The sequence below is a fragment of the Dama dama genome, chromosome X (genome assembly GCF_033118175.1).
Source record: "Dama dama isolate Ldn47 chromosome X, ASM3311817v1, whole genome shotgun sequence".
Classification (NCBI taxonomy): Eukaryota; Metazoa; Chordata; class Mammalia; order Artiodactyla; family Cervidae; genus Dama; species Dama dama.
In genome coordinates, this window is record NC_083714.1 from 8614477 (window position 1) to 8627054 (window position 12578).

A 12578-nucleotide genomic window follows, 5' to 3' on the forward strand; every position below is an offset into this window, starting at 1 on the left:
ACCTTGATTTGGGGCTTCTGGCCTCAAGAGCCATGAGAATAAATTCCTCTTGTTTTAAGCCACCTGATTTGTGGTTATTTATTGCCACATCTGTAGGAAACTCATCCACTAGGGAATGGATTGAGCCAGTTGACGCAAGGGGCTGGACCTTTGTATCCCACATTAACAACTAGTAATGGGATATGGGCTAAGGGCAACCTTGGGGAAGGCAGCTTTTGTGGTTTTGGGCAATTCCTAGAGAGCCTTGGCATCCAACCTTCACAGAAGGAGGGAGTGAAAGCCTGAGGTGGAGTGGGGGCCTCTTGGAAGTGCACCCCACATCTGCCACACTGTGGAATGGCTGAGTGTCCTCAGCATGTATCAGGAGATTCATTTCCCTCTAGAAGTTTTCCAGTTTTTGTTTTTTTGAGGCTTTTTGATTTTTTTTCTTACTCAAAAATGCTTCATTTTTAATTTAGGTTTTTTTTTTTAAATAGAAAATCTTATATTACAGTAATTGTTTTTGTATTAAAAAAATCTTTCTGCAAAGAAAACTCAGCCCCTCAAAGAGGATACTACAAGGAAGGAAAATTATGAGCCAATCTCTCTTATAAACACAAAAGCAAAAATTCTAAATAAAATATTAGCAAATTGAATCCATAAACCATTTGAGGTCATTTAAGTTTAGAAAAAGTAGGAAATCAATCAATAAAATCAGCCATATTAATAAAATAAAAGAAAAACCGTGTGATCATTATTTTGCCAAATGCAAAAAAAAGAGATTTTGATGGAATTTAATAACCATTAATTTTTTTTAAAAAAACTTCTCAGAGTGGGGAGCAATCCAACAATAGAAGAGACTTCCTTAATATACTATTTAGCTTTCTGACTCTGTTCTTGTGCTTTCAACACTTTCACAACAATCTTCTACTCCTCGATAAGGAAAGCACGCTTGATTCTGTCACACATGGACCCACCATAGGCTCGGCTGACATGTTTCTTCGTTTTAGACAACCTCATGAGAACTTTAGGTCTCACAGCACGAACGCCCCTAAGTCTGCCTGGGCACACACCACATGCGGATTTTGGTGCTTTCCCAACCTTCTTGGTATAAAGATAAACAATTCTATTACCAGGGATTCGGGACAGCCTGGTTTTGTTAGAGGCTGTATTGTAGGACAGCCTACGACGGTATGCAAGATGCTGCATCATCATAAATGCCTCTAGATGCCATCCCCAGAAGAGTTTCCCAGTTTTTTTTAATGAAGAATTTCAAACACATGCCCAGCCTAGAAAAAGTCATGTAACAGAAATCTGTGGATGCACCCGGCAGCTCCAGCAGCAATCCACCCAGGCCCATCCTGCTCCGTCTCTCCTCCATCCACCTCTCCTTATTGTGGCAAGAGTGAGGGTGGGGCAGGTGCAGGCAGAGACAGTGCCCTGAAGGCAGCAAACCCTGATTCAGCCACTCTGCAGTGAGTCCCAGGGATCCCAGCGGGGAAGGGGCCTGGTAAAGCGGTCCAGGGCTAGCCAAGCCTCAGGAAGGAGGGAGGGCCCAAGCCAGTGGTGGGAGGTGGCCTGGGGGGTGTGTAGAGCCTTGAGTGGTGTCCTCCCAACTCCAGACACTAAGGGAGTGACAGACAGAGCCCAAACCTGATGGCAAGCCATTACATTTAGAATACATAAACAACAAGGAGAAAAGGGAACCCTCTTACACTGTTGGTGGGAATGCAAACTAGTACAGCCACTATGGAGAACAGTGTGGAGATTCCCTAAAAAACTGGGAATAGAACTGCCATATGACCCAGCAATCCCACTGCTGAGCATACACACACCGAGGAAACCAGAATTGAAAGAAACACATGTATCCCAGTGTTCATTGCAGTACTGTTTACACTAGCTAGGACATGGAAGCAAACTAGATGTCCATCGGCAGATGAATGGATAAGAAAGCTGTGGTACATATACACAACGGAATGATACTAAGCTATTAAAACGAGTGCACTGGAACCAGTTCTAATGAGGTGGATGAAACTGGAGCCTATTATACAGAGTGAATAAGTCAGAAAGAAAAACACGAACACAGTATATTAACGCATATATATGTTATTTAGAAAGACAGTAACGATCACTATATGAGAGACAGCAAGAGACACAGATATAAAGAACAGACTTTTGGACTCTGTGGGAGAAGCAAAGGGTGGGATGATTTGAGAGAATAGCATTGAAACATGTATATTACCATATGTGAAATAGACTGCAAGTCCAGGCTCATGCATGAGACAGGGCGCTCAGGGCTGGTGCGCTGGGACGACGTGAGAGATGGGATGGGAGGGAAGTGGGAGGGGGAGTTCAGAATGGGGGACGCATGTACTCCCATGGCTGATTCATGTGAATGTATGGCAAAATCCACCACAATATTGTAAAGTAATTAGCCTCCAATTAAAACAAATTAATTTACAAAAACAAAAAAAACAAACTGGAAATAGAACTGCCATACAACCCAGCAATCCCACTGCTGGGCATACACACCAAGGAAACCAGAATTGAAAGGGACACGTGTACCCCAATGTTCATCACGGCACTGTTTACAATAGCTGGGGCATGGAAGCAACCTAGATGTCCATCAGGAGACGAACGGATAAGAAAGCTGTGGTACATATACACAATGGAATGTTACTCAGATATTAAAAAGAATGCATTTGAATCAGTTCTATTGAGGTGGATGAAACTGGAGCCCATTATACAGAGTGAAGTAAGTCAGAAAGAAAAACACTAATACAGTATATATGGAAATTATGCAGTCCATGGGGTCACAGAGTCAGACATGACTGAGTGACTGAACTGAACTGATGGAATTTAGAAAGACAGTAACGATGACCCTATACTCGAGACAGCAAAAGAGACACAGATATACAGAACAGACTCTATTCTTCTTGGACTCTGTGGGAGAAAACAGGGGTGGGATGATTTCAGAGCATTGAAACATGTATATTACCATATGTGATAATTTATGTAATATTATAACATAATATAGCATTTATGTGATATTACCATATGTGATAAAGGAAATGACAACCCACTCCAGTTTTCTTGCCTAGGAAATCCCATGGACAAAGTCTGAGCCTGGTGGGTGACAGTCCATGGGGTCACAGAGTTGGACATGACTTAGCAACTGAGCACACACCATATGTGAAATAGATGAACAGTCCATATTTGATACATAAAACAAGGCACTCAAAGCTGGTGCACTGGGACAACCCAGAAGGATGGGATGGGGAGGGAGGTGAGAGGGGGGTTCAGGATGGGGAACACATGTACACCCATGGCTAAAACCACCACAATATTGTAAAGTAATTAGCCTCCAATTAAAATACATAAATTAATTAAAAAAAAACAAGGTCCTACTGTGGAGTACAGAGAACTATACTCAATATCCTGTGATAGATCATAATGGAAAAGAATATAAAAAAGAATGTATATATGTGTACAACTAAGTCACGTTGCTGGACAGCAGAGATTGGCACAAGATTATAAATCAGCTATACTTCAGTAAAAAAATTTTAAAATAAAGTGTAAAAAAAGAATGAAGGTGAAATAAGTGCCTTTTGAGACAGATGAAAGCTAAGAAAACTCACCAATAGATCTGTACTAAAAAAATGCTAAAGAATATCTTTCCACATGAAGAAATATGATAGTAGAGGGAAATCTTGATCTTTGGGTAGAGATGAGGAACACCAGAAATGATAAATATGGGTGTAAACATTTAAACATGGGCATGAATTTGAGCAAACTCCAGCAGATAGTGGAGGACAGAGGAGCCTGGCATGCTGCAGGTCATGGGGTCACCAAGAGTTGGAAACGACTTAGCAACTGAACAGCAACAATAGACATTTAAACATTAAAAAATACCTGTTTGCTCTTAATTTCTTTATTATATGTATGACTATTAAAAGTTCTAAGAGCAAGTATATTGTAAGGTTTATAATCCATGTAGATATAATATACATGGAAACTACAGCATAAAAGATGGGGTAGAGTTGGAATGAGGGCTCAGGATGGTGGGAACACCTATGGCTGATTCATATTTATGCATGGCAGAAAACATCACAATATTTTAAATTATATTGTGGAAATGTTTGTACATTTATGTGAAGTGGTAAAATGTTAACCACATCAGGCAGTGAAAAGTTAAAGATATCCAGTAAGTCCCCTACATAAGAGCATTCAAGTGGGGAACTTTCAAAGATGTGAATGTATATTCACATGTCCAATCATGTACGTTAGCTCACGTGTCTGGTGTACATGGTCACGTGTGAGCACCCTCTACAAGTGGATGTACTTTAGTGCACTTTACTGTACAGTACTGTATGGAGTACAGTATCTGTATTTCAAGCCCAGGATGCCCAGACTCAATCACAAAAGCAGTGACGATGTAGCCGGTACTGAGAAGAAGTGCCAAGCAATAACGATGGAAACAAAAGTGAAAATAATTGAGAGAGGGAGCAAGGTGAAAGATGGTAGACGTCACTTGTTCTTATAACATGACTCATTCAACCACTGGCATGATTCTAAAGCATGATGACAAAATCATGGAACATGTGAAGTTGGCTGTGCTGATGATATGAACAATAATATGGCAGAAGTGTGAAAAAATGATGGAGGAACTAGAGAAAGAGAAATGTCTCGGTGTGTGAATGCAAGATCAGCATCAGTGTCAAGTTCACTCAGCTTAATGTTGATTCAAGAGAAAGGTGACAGCCTGGAGAGATAGGGTGGGGAGGGAGGTGGGAGGAGATTTCAGAATGGAGGGGACACATGTATACCTATGGCCAATTCATATTTATGCATGGCAAAAACCATCACAATGCTGCAAAGTAATTATCCTCCAATTAAAATAAAAAGAGAGAAAGCTAAAAGCCTTTATGAAATTACCTCAGGCAGGAAAAAGGGAGCATAGGGACAAAAATAGATGGACAGACAGTGCTATGTATTGAATGTTTGTAAATGCTCCACCAATTCACCTGTTAAATTCTAACCCCCAAAGCAATGAGATTTGGAGGTGGGGTCTTTGGGACATGATTAGCCCACGAGGGTGGAACCCTAATGAAAGAGATTAGTGACTTTATAAAAGGGACACCAGAGAGTTCCCTCGTCCTCTTTCTGCCATGAGAGAAGATGGCTAGTTGATAAAACTAGACAAAAAATCAGTAAATATACAGAACAGCATTATGAAATTATCAGTCACAGTATAAGATGAACTATAACAGGCTTCCCAGGTAGCACTAGTGGTAAAGAACCCGCCTGCCAATGCAGGAGACTAAGAGGTGCAGGTTCGATCCCTGGGTCGGGAAGATTCCCTGGAGAAGGACATGGGAGCCCACTGCAGTATTCTTGCCTGGAGAATCCCCACGGACAGAGAAGCCTGTAGGGCTATAGCCCATAGGGTTGTAAAGAGCTGGACACGACTGATGCTACTTAGCACACACATAAAGAGAAATTGACCAATTTGCCAGCGATGGGTTTTCCATCTACAAGTTTACTTTTGCAACTCAGCTGCCTTGCAGGGAGACCTTTTGATTGGTGGAAAGTAAATGAAGTGACGTGAAAGTTGCTCAGTCGTGTCCTTCTCCAGGGGATCTTCCCAGCCCAGGGATCGAACCCAGGTCTCCCACATTGCGGGCAGATTTTTTTTTACCATCTGCGCCATCAGGGAAGCCATCTTTGCTTCCCCGGGCGCCACGCCTTGGAACATCAAGTCCTTAGTGCTCACCGCTTGTTGATACAGTAGCAAAGAGTCTCCTCTCGTGCGTTTCTCATCCAATCATTTTCCTTGTAAACAGCTGCCTAGAACTTTCTCCCTCATCTTCCTGGGGCTTCCGGGAGCACGGAGGAAACCCAGGTGGCATTCGCACAGAGGGCTCGGGATAGTGCGCAGCACGGTTCCTGGCTGCGCTGTTGAGCCGAGTTCTTCAGACCCTTCTGAGTGGGATTCGAGAGTCGTTTACAGAGTCGGAGAAAGTAAGTAGACAGGCGGGGACTTTGCTGGGGTCTGGACTCTGCAGTTACCAGGAGTCCCGGGTGGGGGTCCCTTAGCTGACCCAGCAAGGAGTGGAGGTGGGGGGAGGGCCAACATCTACTAGATTGAGAATCCGGGTGAGGCCGCAGACAGCGGCAGGCTTCAGAGGGGCTGAGGGAAGGGTTTCCTCAGTGTAGGAGTTCTGAGGGGAGGACTGCTGGCTGCCAGGGTGGCTGGTGGGGGGCATTCTGGTTTGGGGGTGCAGAGGGGGTGGCTAATGGTTAAACTTGTGGGGGTCTCAGAAGGAAGGGCTTCCTGCTGAGTGGGTGAGGCCTGCTTTGGAGGCCAGAAGAGAATACTACTGGCTGAGGGAGTGGGGAGGACGTGAGAGGGGGAACCCCATGCCGAAACATGAGGGGAACATGAGGGAAGGGCTAATGCCTGCCCCCTGTTGGTGGAAGGGGCTGAGGGGAGGGGTGGATGGGGTGGACTCGTGAATGCGGTTTGGAAACCGTTAGGGGAGGTACCATCTCTGTGGGGGGTGGGGTGGGGGCGGGACGGGTGGTGGGGTGTGGCGTGACGGGGGCGGGGCGGGGGCGGGGCGGGGCTGGGGAGAGAGGACGTTGGTGGCCGGAAGGGGGCTCTGGCTGCCTTCTTGGGGGAGGCAAGAGGGACAGTCTTTACATCAGTGAGATAGTGTGAGATAATGTTTGTGGGAGGACTCCCCTGTGTGGGAAGGTGAGAGGGGAAGTCTAATCTCTAAACATGTGGGGGCGCCCTGCTTCCAGGGCCTAGAGGAGAGCACCACCAAGTGGCGGGGTGGGGAAGTGGATTGAAGGGGGTGAGAAGGAGCCGCCTGGCCACGTGGGGTGAGTGAGGCTGAGACTGGTGGCGCTGGAGCTGCTGTGACCTGGTGGAGGCTGTTTGCCGTTGCAAATGGATCTGTGGGGGTTCCAGGCGGGTGGGGGGGGGGGGCTCTGGCACACTGTATTAGGAACGGAGAGGTTCCAGGTCACCTCTGTCTGAGTGGCACAGGAATTGCAGTGGTGGGAGGGACCGGGGCCCTGGTCTCCACACAAAAATGCAGATTCTTCACGAGGGTGCTTTGTACATTCACTGGGATACACCACACCTAAATTTAAAAGTATTGCAATTTTACATGATAAGTTTTGTCGCTACAGGGGAATTTTATTTGATGTTAATAATGATAATATATCTTTAAATACTGGGAAATCCATGAATTGCAAAAAAATCACAAAGGGATTTAGAAAATATTTCAAACTGAATAATGAAAAAACACAATTTACCCAAGTTAGTGGGAGGCAGCTAAAGAAGCAATAGGAGGAAAATATATTGCTCTAAATGCTTATGTTAGAAAAGAGTAAGGACATAAAATCAGTGACCTAACAGCCCCTATAGAGATGCTAGAAGAAGAAGAGAGAAAGAAGCGTAAAAATGAGTTGACTGAAGTAATAATTGGGCTAAGAGAGGAAGTTGGTGAAAGAAAGCAAATTATGGACATGATAAACCAAGCCATATGTTTGTTTTTTTAAAAAAGGGCAACAAAACTGAGAAAGCTCTAGAAAGACAAATCAAGGAAAAATACAAAGATTGCTAAACACCAATATTAGGAATGAAAGAGGGCTAACACTACAGGTCAGATATACATTAAAAAGAGACTATAGGGCTATGATAGAAAAAATTATGCTAAAAAACTTGAAAAATTCCTTGGGAAAAAGGCAACTTCCTAAAACTGATGCCAGAAATGTAGAAAATGTTTTGTTTTGTAAATATATATTTAAATTTTTTTAATTAAAATTTTTTAATTAAAATTTTTTCAATTGAAGGATAATTGTTTTACAGAATTTTATGGTTTGTTTTGTAAATACATTTAATTTATCAGAAAAGTTTCCTAAAACCAACCAAACAAAACAGGTTGGGGCAGTGCTCCAAGCTGCTGCTGTGAGGGGCAGTGGGGTGGGCTGTGTGGCCCAAACATTATTCTCTCCCCTTTGCACCCACAAGCCTATTCCCACACTTCAACGGTCTGTGCACACCCCTTTGATCACTTTCCCCACCCTCAGGTCCTCAAAAATGGTGATGCCACTGGCGCTGCTGCGAGACTGGTGCAGGTGGATGGGCGTGAATGAGGAGCGCTCTCTGCTCCTCCTGGGCATCCCAGATGACTGTGAAGACCAAGAATTCAAGGATGCCGTGCAGGCTGCCCTGGGCCCCCTGGGCAGATACCGAGTGCTGGGCAAGGTCTTCAGAAAGGAACTGGGGTCAAAGATTGCTTTGGTTGAGTTTGCCGAATATTTAAGCCGAAGCTTGATCCCTCGACAAATACCAGGCAAAGGGGGGCCCTGGGATGTTGTCTGCCTGCCCCAGGCCCCTGATGCTGAGTCACAGGATAGACCCAATTTCCCTGCACAGCCCCAGAGACGAGCAGTGTTTGGTAGGGTAGGTGAGGCAAGAACCACAGGTGATGTTGGAGGAATAGGTGAGATGGGAGTCTCAGGTGAGGAGGAAGCCACAGGTGATGTTGGAGGAACAGGTGAGGTAGGAGCAGCAGGTGAGGAGGGGGCCACAGGTGATGTTGGAGGAACAGGTGAGGTGAGAGCAGCAGGTGAGGAGGGAGCCACAGGTGATGGAGGAACAGGTGAGGTGGGAGTCTCAGGTGAGGAGGGAGCTGCAGGTGATGTTGGAGGAACAGGTGAGGAGGGAGCCACAGGTGATGTTGGAGGAATAGGTGAGGTGAGAGCAGCAGGTGAGGAGGGAGCCACAGGTGATGTTGGAGGAACAGGTGAGGTGGGAGTCTCAGGTGAGGAGGGAGCTGCAGGTGATGTTGGAGGAACAGGTGAGGTGAGAGCAGCAGGTGAGGAGGGAGCCACAGGTGATGTTGGAGGAACAGGTAAGGTAGGAGCAGCAGGTGAGGAGGGCACCTCAAGTGAGGAGGGCACCTCAAGTGAGGAGGGAACCTCAAGCGAGGAGGGAACCTCAAGCGAGGAGGGAACCTCAAGTGAGAATGGATCCACAGGTGAGGAGGGAGCTGCAGGTATGGAGGGAGCTGTAGGTGACATAGAAGACGCAGGTGAGGAGGGAGCTGCAGGTATGGAGGGAGTCACAGGTGAGATGGGAGCTTCAGGTGAGGAGGGAGCTGCAGGTATGGAGGGAGCCGCAGGTGAGAATGGACCCACAGGTGAGGCAGGAGCCTCAAGTGAGAATGGACCCACCTGTGAGGAGGGAGCCGCAGGGGAGGCAGGAGCAACAGGGGAGGGAGGAGCTGGCTTCGAGGGACGAGCTGCCTGTGAGGCAGAAGCTACCAGTGAGGCAGATGGTACAGGTGAGGCAGGCACTGAAGATGAGGAAGGGGCTGCAGATGAGGCAGGTGGTATAGGTGAAGCAGACACTGCAGATGAGGAAGGGACTATAGATGAGGCAGGTGGTATAGGTGAAGCAGACATTGCAGATGAGGAAGGGGCTGCAGATGAGGCAGGTGGTATAGGTGAAGCAGACACTGCAGATGAGGAAGGGACTATAGATGAGGCAGGAGCTCCAGGTGAGGCAGGCACTGCAGATGAAGAAGGGGCTGCAGGTGAGGCAGGAGCTGGCATTGAGGCAGGACTTGCAAGTGAAGCAGGAGCTACAGGTGAGGCAGGCACTGCAGATGAGGCTGGGGCGGCCAGTGAGGCAGGAGCTGAGGGTGAGGCCAGAGCTGAAGATGAAGCAGGAACATCCGATGAGGAGGGAGCGGCAGGTGATACGGGAATTGCAGGTGTGGCCGGATCTCTGAGCATGGCAGGAGCGGCTGGGGAGGCAGGAGTTCCCATGGAGGCTGCAGCTTCAGGCATCGCTGGAGCCATGGATGAGCCACGGGCCCGGTCCCCACAGTGGCAGCTGGCCTTGGAGCCTGTGCTAGAGAATATGGGCTACCAGGAGCTGAGAACCTTCTCCGGGATGGAAGAGCCGGGTGAAGGGGAAGAGTCCTTTGAGAGCTGGCTGGATCATGCCAACGACATGCTGTACCTGTGGCGCCACGTGACCGAGATGGAGCGGAGGAGGAGGCTGGTGGAGAGCTTGGGGGGTCCGGCGCTGGATCTCCTGTGCAGCCTCCTGGCAGAAGATCCCAACCTGGCGGCCCAGGATTGCCTGACGGCGCTGGTGGAGGCATTCGGGAGCAAGGATCCCCGGGTGAAGGCTCGGCTGAAGTTCATGACGTGCGCCCAGCGGCCCCAGGAGAGCCTCTTTGCCTTTGTGATGCGCCTGGAAGGCCTGCTGCAGTTGGCCCTGGGCAAGGGGGCCATGCACCCAGCCATTGCAGATCAGCTGCGTGCCCGGCAGGTGCTCATGCGGGCCCGGCCCAACAGCCTGATGCAGAACAAGCTGAAGAGGATGCGGATGGAGAGAAGACCCCCCAGCTTCGTGGCGATGCTGCAGCTCATCCGGGAGACCGAGGCCTGGGAGACCGACCCAGCAATGGGTGAGCAGTTCCCGGTGGAGGAGGAGGCCCATGGGGTCCTCGGAGACCTGGCCACTGCCCTGGCCCATATGATCATCACCGAGGGTGCAGCTGCAGGTGGAAGTGAGCCCTCCCCAGCCAGTGGAGATACCTCTGCCCAGGTTGCCCTTTCCAGGGAAGGTGGCGTCGAGGCCCTCCCAGTGCGTGAAGAGGCCAGTAAGGCAGTTGGCAGCAGCACCGAGGTTGCCCAGGCTGCTCCTGAAGCCCGTGGTGCCACCAGGGCAGCCTCTGCCCCTGGGGAGACCACTCAGGAAGATGGAAGGGCTCCCGGCCTCCCGGGCCTAGGTCAGGCGGCACCTTCAGAGGCCCTTTGGGGCCCTGCCACTGCCTGGATGGGCGGGGCTTCCCCGGTGGTCCCAGGAAGTCCTGGCTGGGAGCCAGAGGGTCTCCCCCAGGCAGGAGACCAGGAGGCCGAGGAGCCCCCCAAGAAGGGGCTCAAGCCCGTCCCAGAGGAGCCCGGAGATGAGGAAGGGGCTGTGGAGATGAGCCCCCCGGGGTTCTCCTCTGGTCAATAGGCTCAGCAGGTCCCAGGCCCCTGGCCTGGAAGCAGGGAGAGGCCAGATCAGGCAGCCTCCTGGCCCCACGTTAGGGGCCATGTCATGGTGCCTGGGCCTCCCCACCTCCCCAAGAGGGGACCCCTATTCAGCATACCCTGGGACAGGTTGCTCCTTGTCCTGGGAAGTCCAAATGTGTCCCTGTAGGCCCCCTAGTGACCCAGATCTCAAGGAACGGCTCTCTGGTCCAGCCCCTCTCCCCTCCCCATCAACACACATCCCTGAGCTGTCATCAACTCCCCTCCCACCCCCTGCAGAGCCCCGAGGTGCCTGTGAACCCAGGCCGGGTATCCCCACCTACCTGGTCAGCCAGCCCTGGGTCCTGCCACGTTCCCTGAGCTTCAGCACCAGCCAAGGCCCGGTCCTCAGCTCAGCGTGTGCTTCCCCAGTGTGGATTCAGACCAAGTTCTGCTTGGTCTCCTGGAGATGTGCATATGTTCTTCTCTGAGCAGTTCCCCCCACTGTGGCGCAGAGACACCCCAGCCCACTCCCAGGAACTGGTGAGAAGGAGGGGACGGACGAAGGCTTGGCTGGAGACCACCCTGGGACCTCGGGAAGGAAGATCTGCATCGGGGCTTCCCAGCGGGTCTTCGGGAGGCCCCCCAGGACCTGTGCTCTGCTGGGCCACGCCGTGCTTCCTTGGGACTCTGCGTTTTCAGCTTGGTGCAGCGTGCCCTGCTGTGTGACTGTCCTGTGCCTGCCATAGGGCATGTGGGCCCGAGGGGGAGGGGCTGCCCTGGGGGGATCGGGCATTGCCAGCGCCCACCGTCCTGGCAAGACACCGACCACGAGGCCCTCAGGAAGGGAGAGCGTGGGGAGAGGGAGAGCCACTGCATTGGGGGAGGGAGGGCACCTCATTAGGGACCCTGGGAGGAGGGGGGGCGCGGGACTGTGATCTCCAGCAGCCATCAGAAGTTCCCTGTGTTGTCATTCCCTGTTTTCAATGGTTTCAGTCTGTGTTGTGCTTCAATAAAATTTGCTGAATGTTTCAGTTGAGTCTTGTCTCTGCTCTGGACAGTGGAGGGGAGGGGCTGCTGGGGGTGGGGCCGGGGGTGGGGGCAGTGACAGTGGCCTGGTATCCCGAGTCAGCACTACAGTGTGGTCCCAGCAGGGTAGGGGGGCGGGGGGACAAAATAGGTTCCTGCTTAGCACCCATGGCAATGAGAGGGTAGAGTAGGTACTTTGAAGACCCAGACATGGTGAGGGGTTTTCTTCCATTTGATAGGTGAACTGTAACATTTTGAGGTTATATTTGTTCTCATTTTGGGATAGTTGTGTCTTTTGAACACAGCTATAGTTGATAGAGACAGAATAGTCCTCTGTCTTTTGAAAATGGATGGCGGTGATCCTGATTTTCTTCTTCACTGGGGGCAGGTGCCCCTGGCATCCAAGTGCCTGGGACCCAGGGCTGCTCAAGACGTGGGATCCAGAGAGGGGCTCCAAAACAAGGAGCTGGCATGTCCAGAGGTCTCTAGCCTCCTTGGTGAGAAAGCTAGTATTAGTCTGA

At 49.8% G+C, this 12578-nt stretch overlaps 2 protein-coding genes across 2 annotated transcripts; one reads left to right on the forward strand and one right to left on the reverse strand.

The window, feature by feature from the left end:
• Positions 1 to 906: 906 nt before the first annotated feature.
• LOC133052191 (large ribosomal subunit protein eL34-like) lies at positions 907 to 1191 on the reverse strand. The gene has a single exon (XM_061136951.1). It carries the CDS (start codon positions 1189 to 1191, stop codon positions 907 to 909), a length of 285 nt encoding a protein of 94 aa, XP_060992934.1.
• A 6907-nt stretch (positions 1192 to 8098) lies between these two features.
• PNMA6E (PNMA family member 6E) lies at positions 8099 to 11032 on the forward strand. The gene is made up of 3 exons (XM_061136938.1): positions 8099 to 8248; positions 8547 to 8552; positions 9965 to 11032. The coding sequence occupies exons 1-3, from the start codon at positions 8099 to 8101 to the stop codon at positions 11030 to 11032; spliced, it is 1224 nt and encodes a 407-aa protein (XP_060992921.1).
• The last annotated feature ends 1546 nt before the right edge of the window (positions 11033 to 12578 follow it).

What these genes read in the sequence shown, in the direction of transcription:
- LOC133052191 (XM_061136951.1), bottom strand. Translation starts at nt 1,191, where the DNA reads ATGATGCAGCATCTTGCATACCGTCGTAGGCTGTCCTACAATACAGCC.
- PNMA6E (XM_061136938.1), top strand. Translation starts at nt 8,099, where the DNA reads ATGCCACTGGCGCTGCTGCGAGACTGGTGCAGGTGGATGGGCGTGAAT.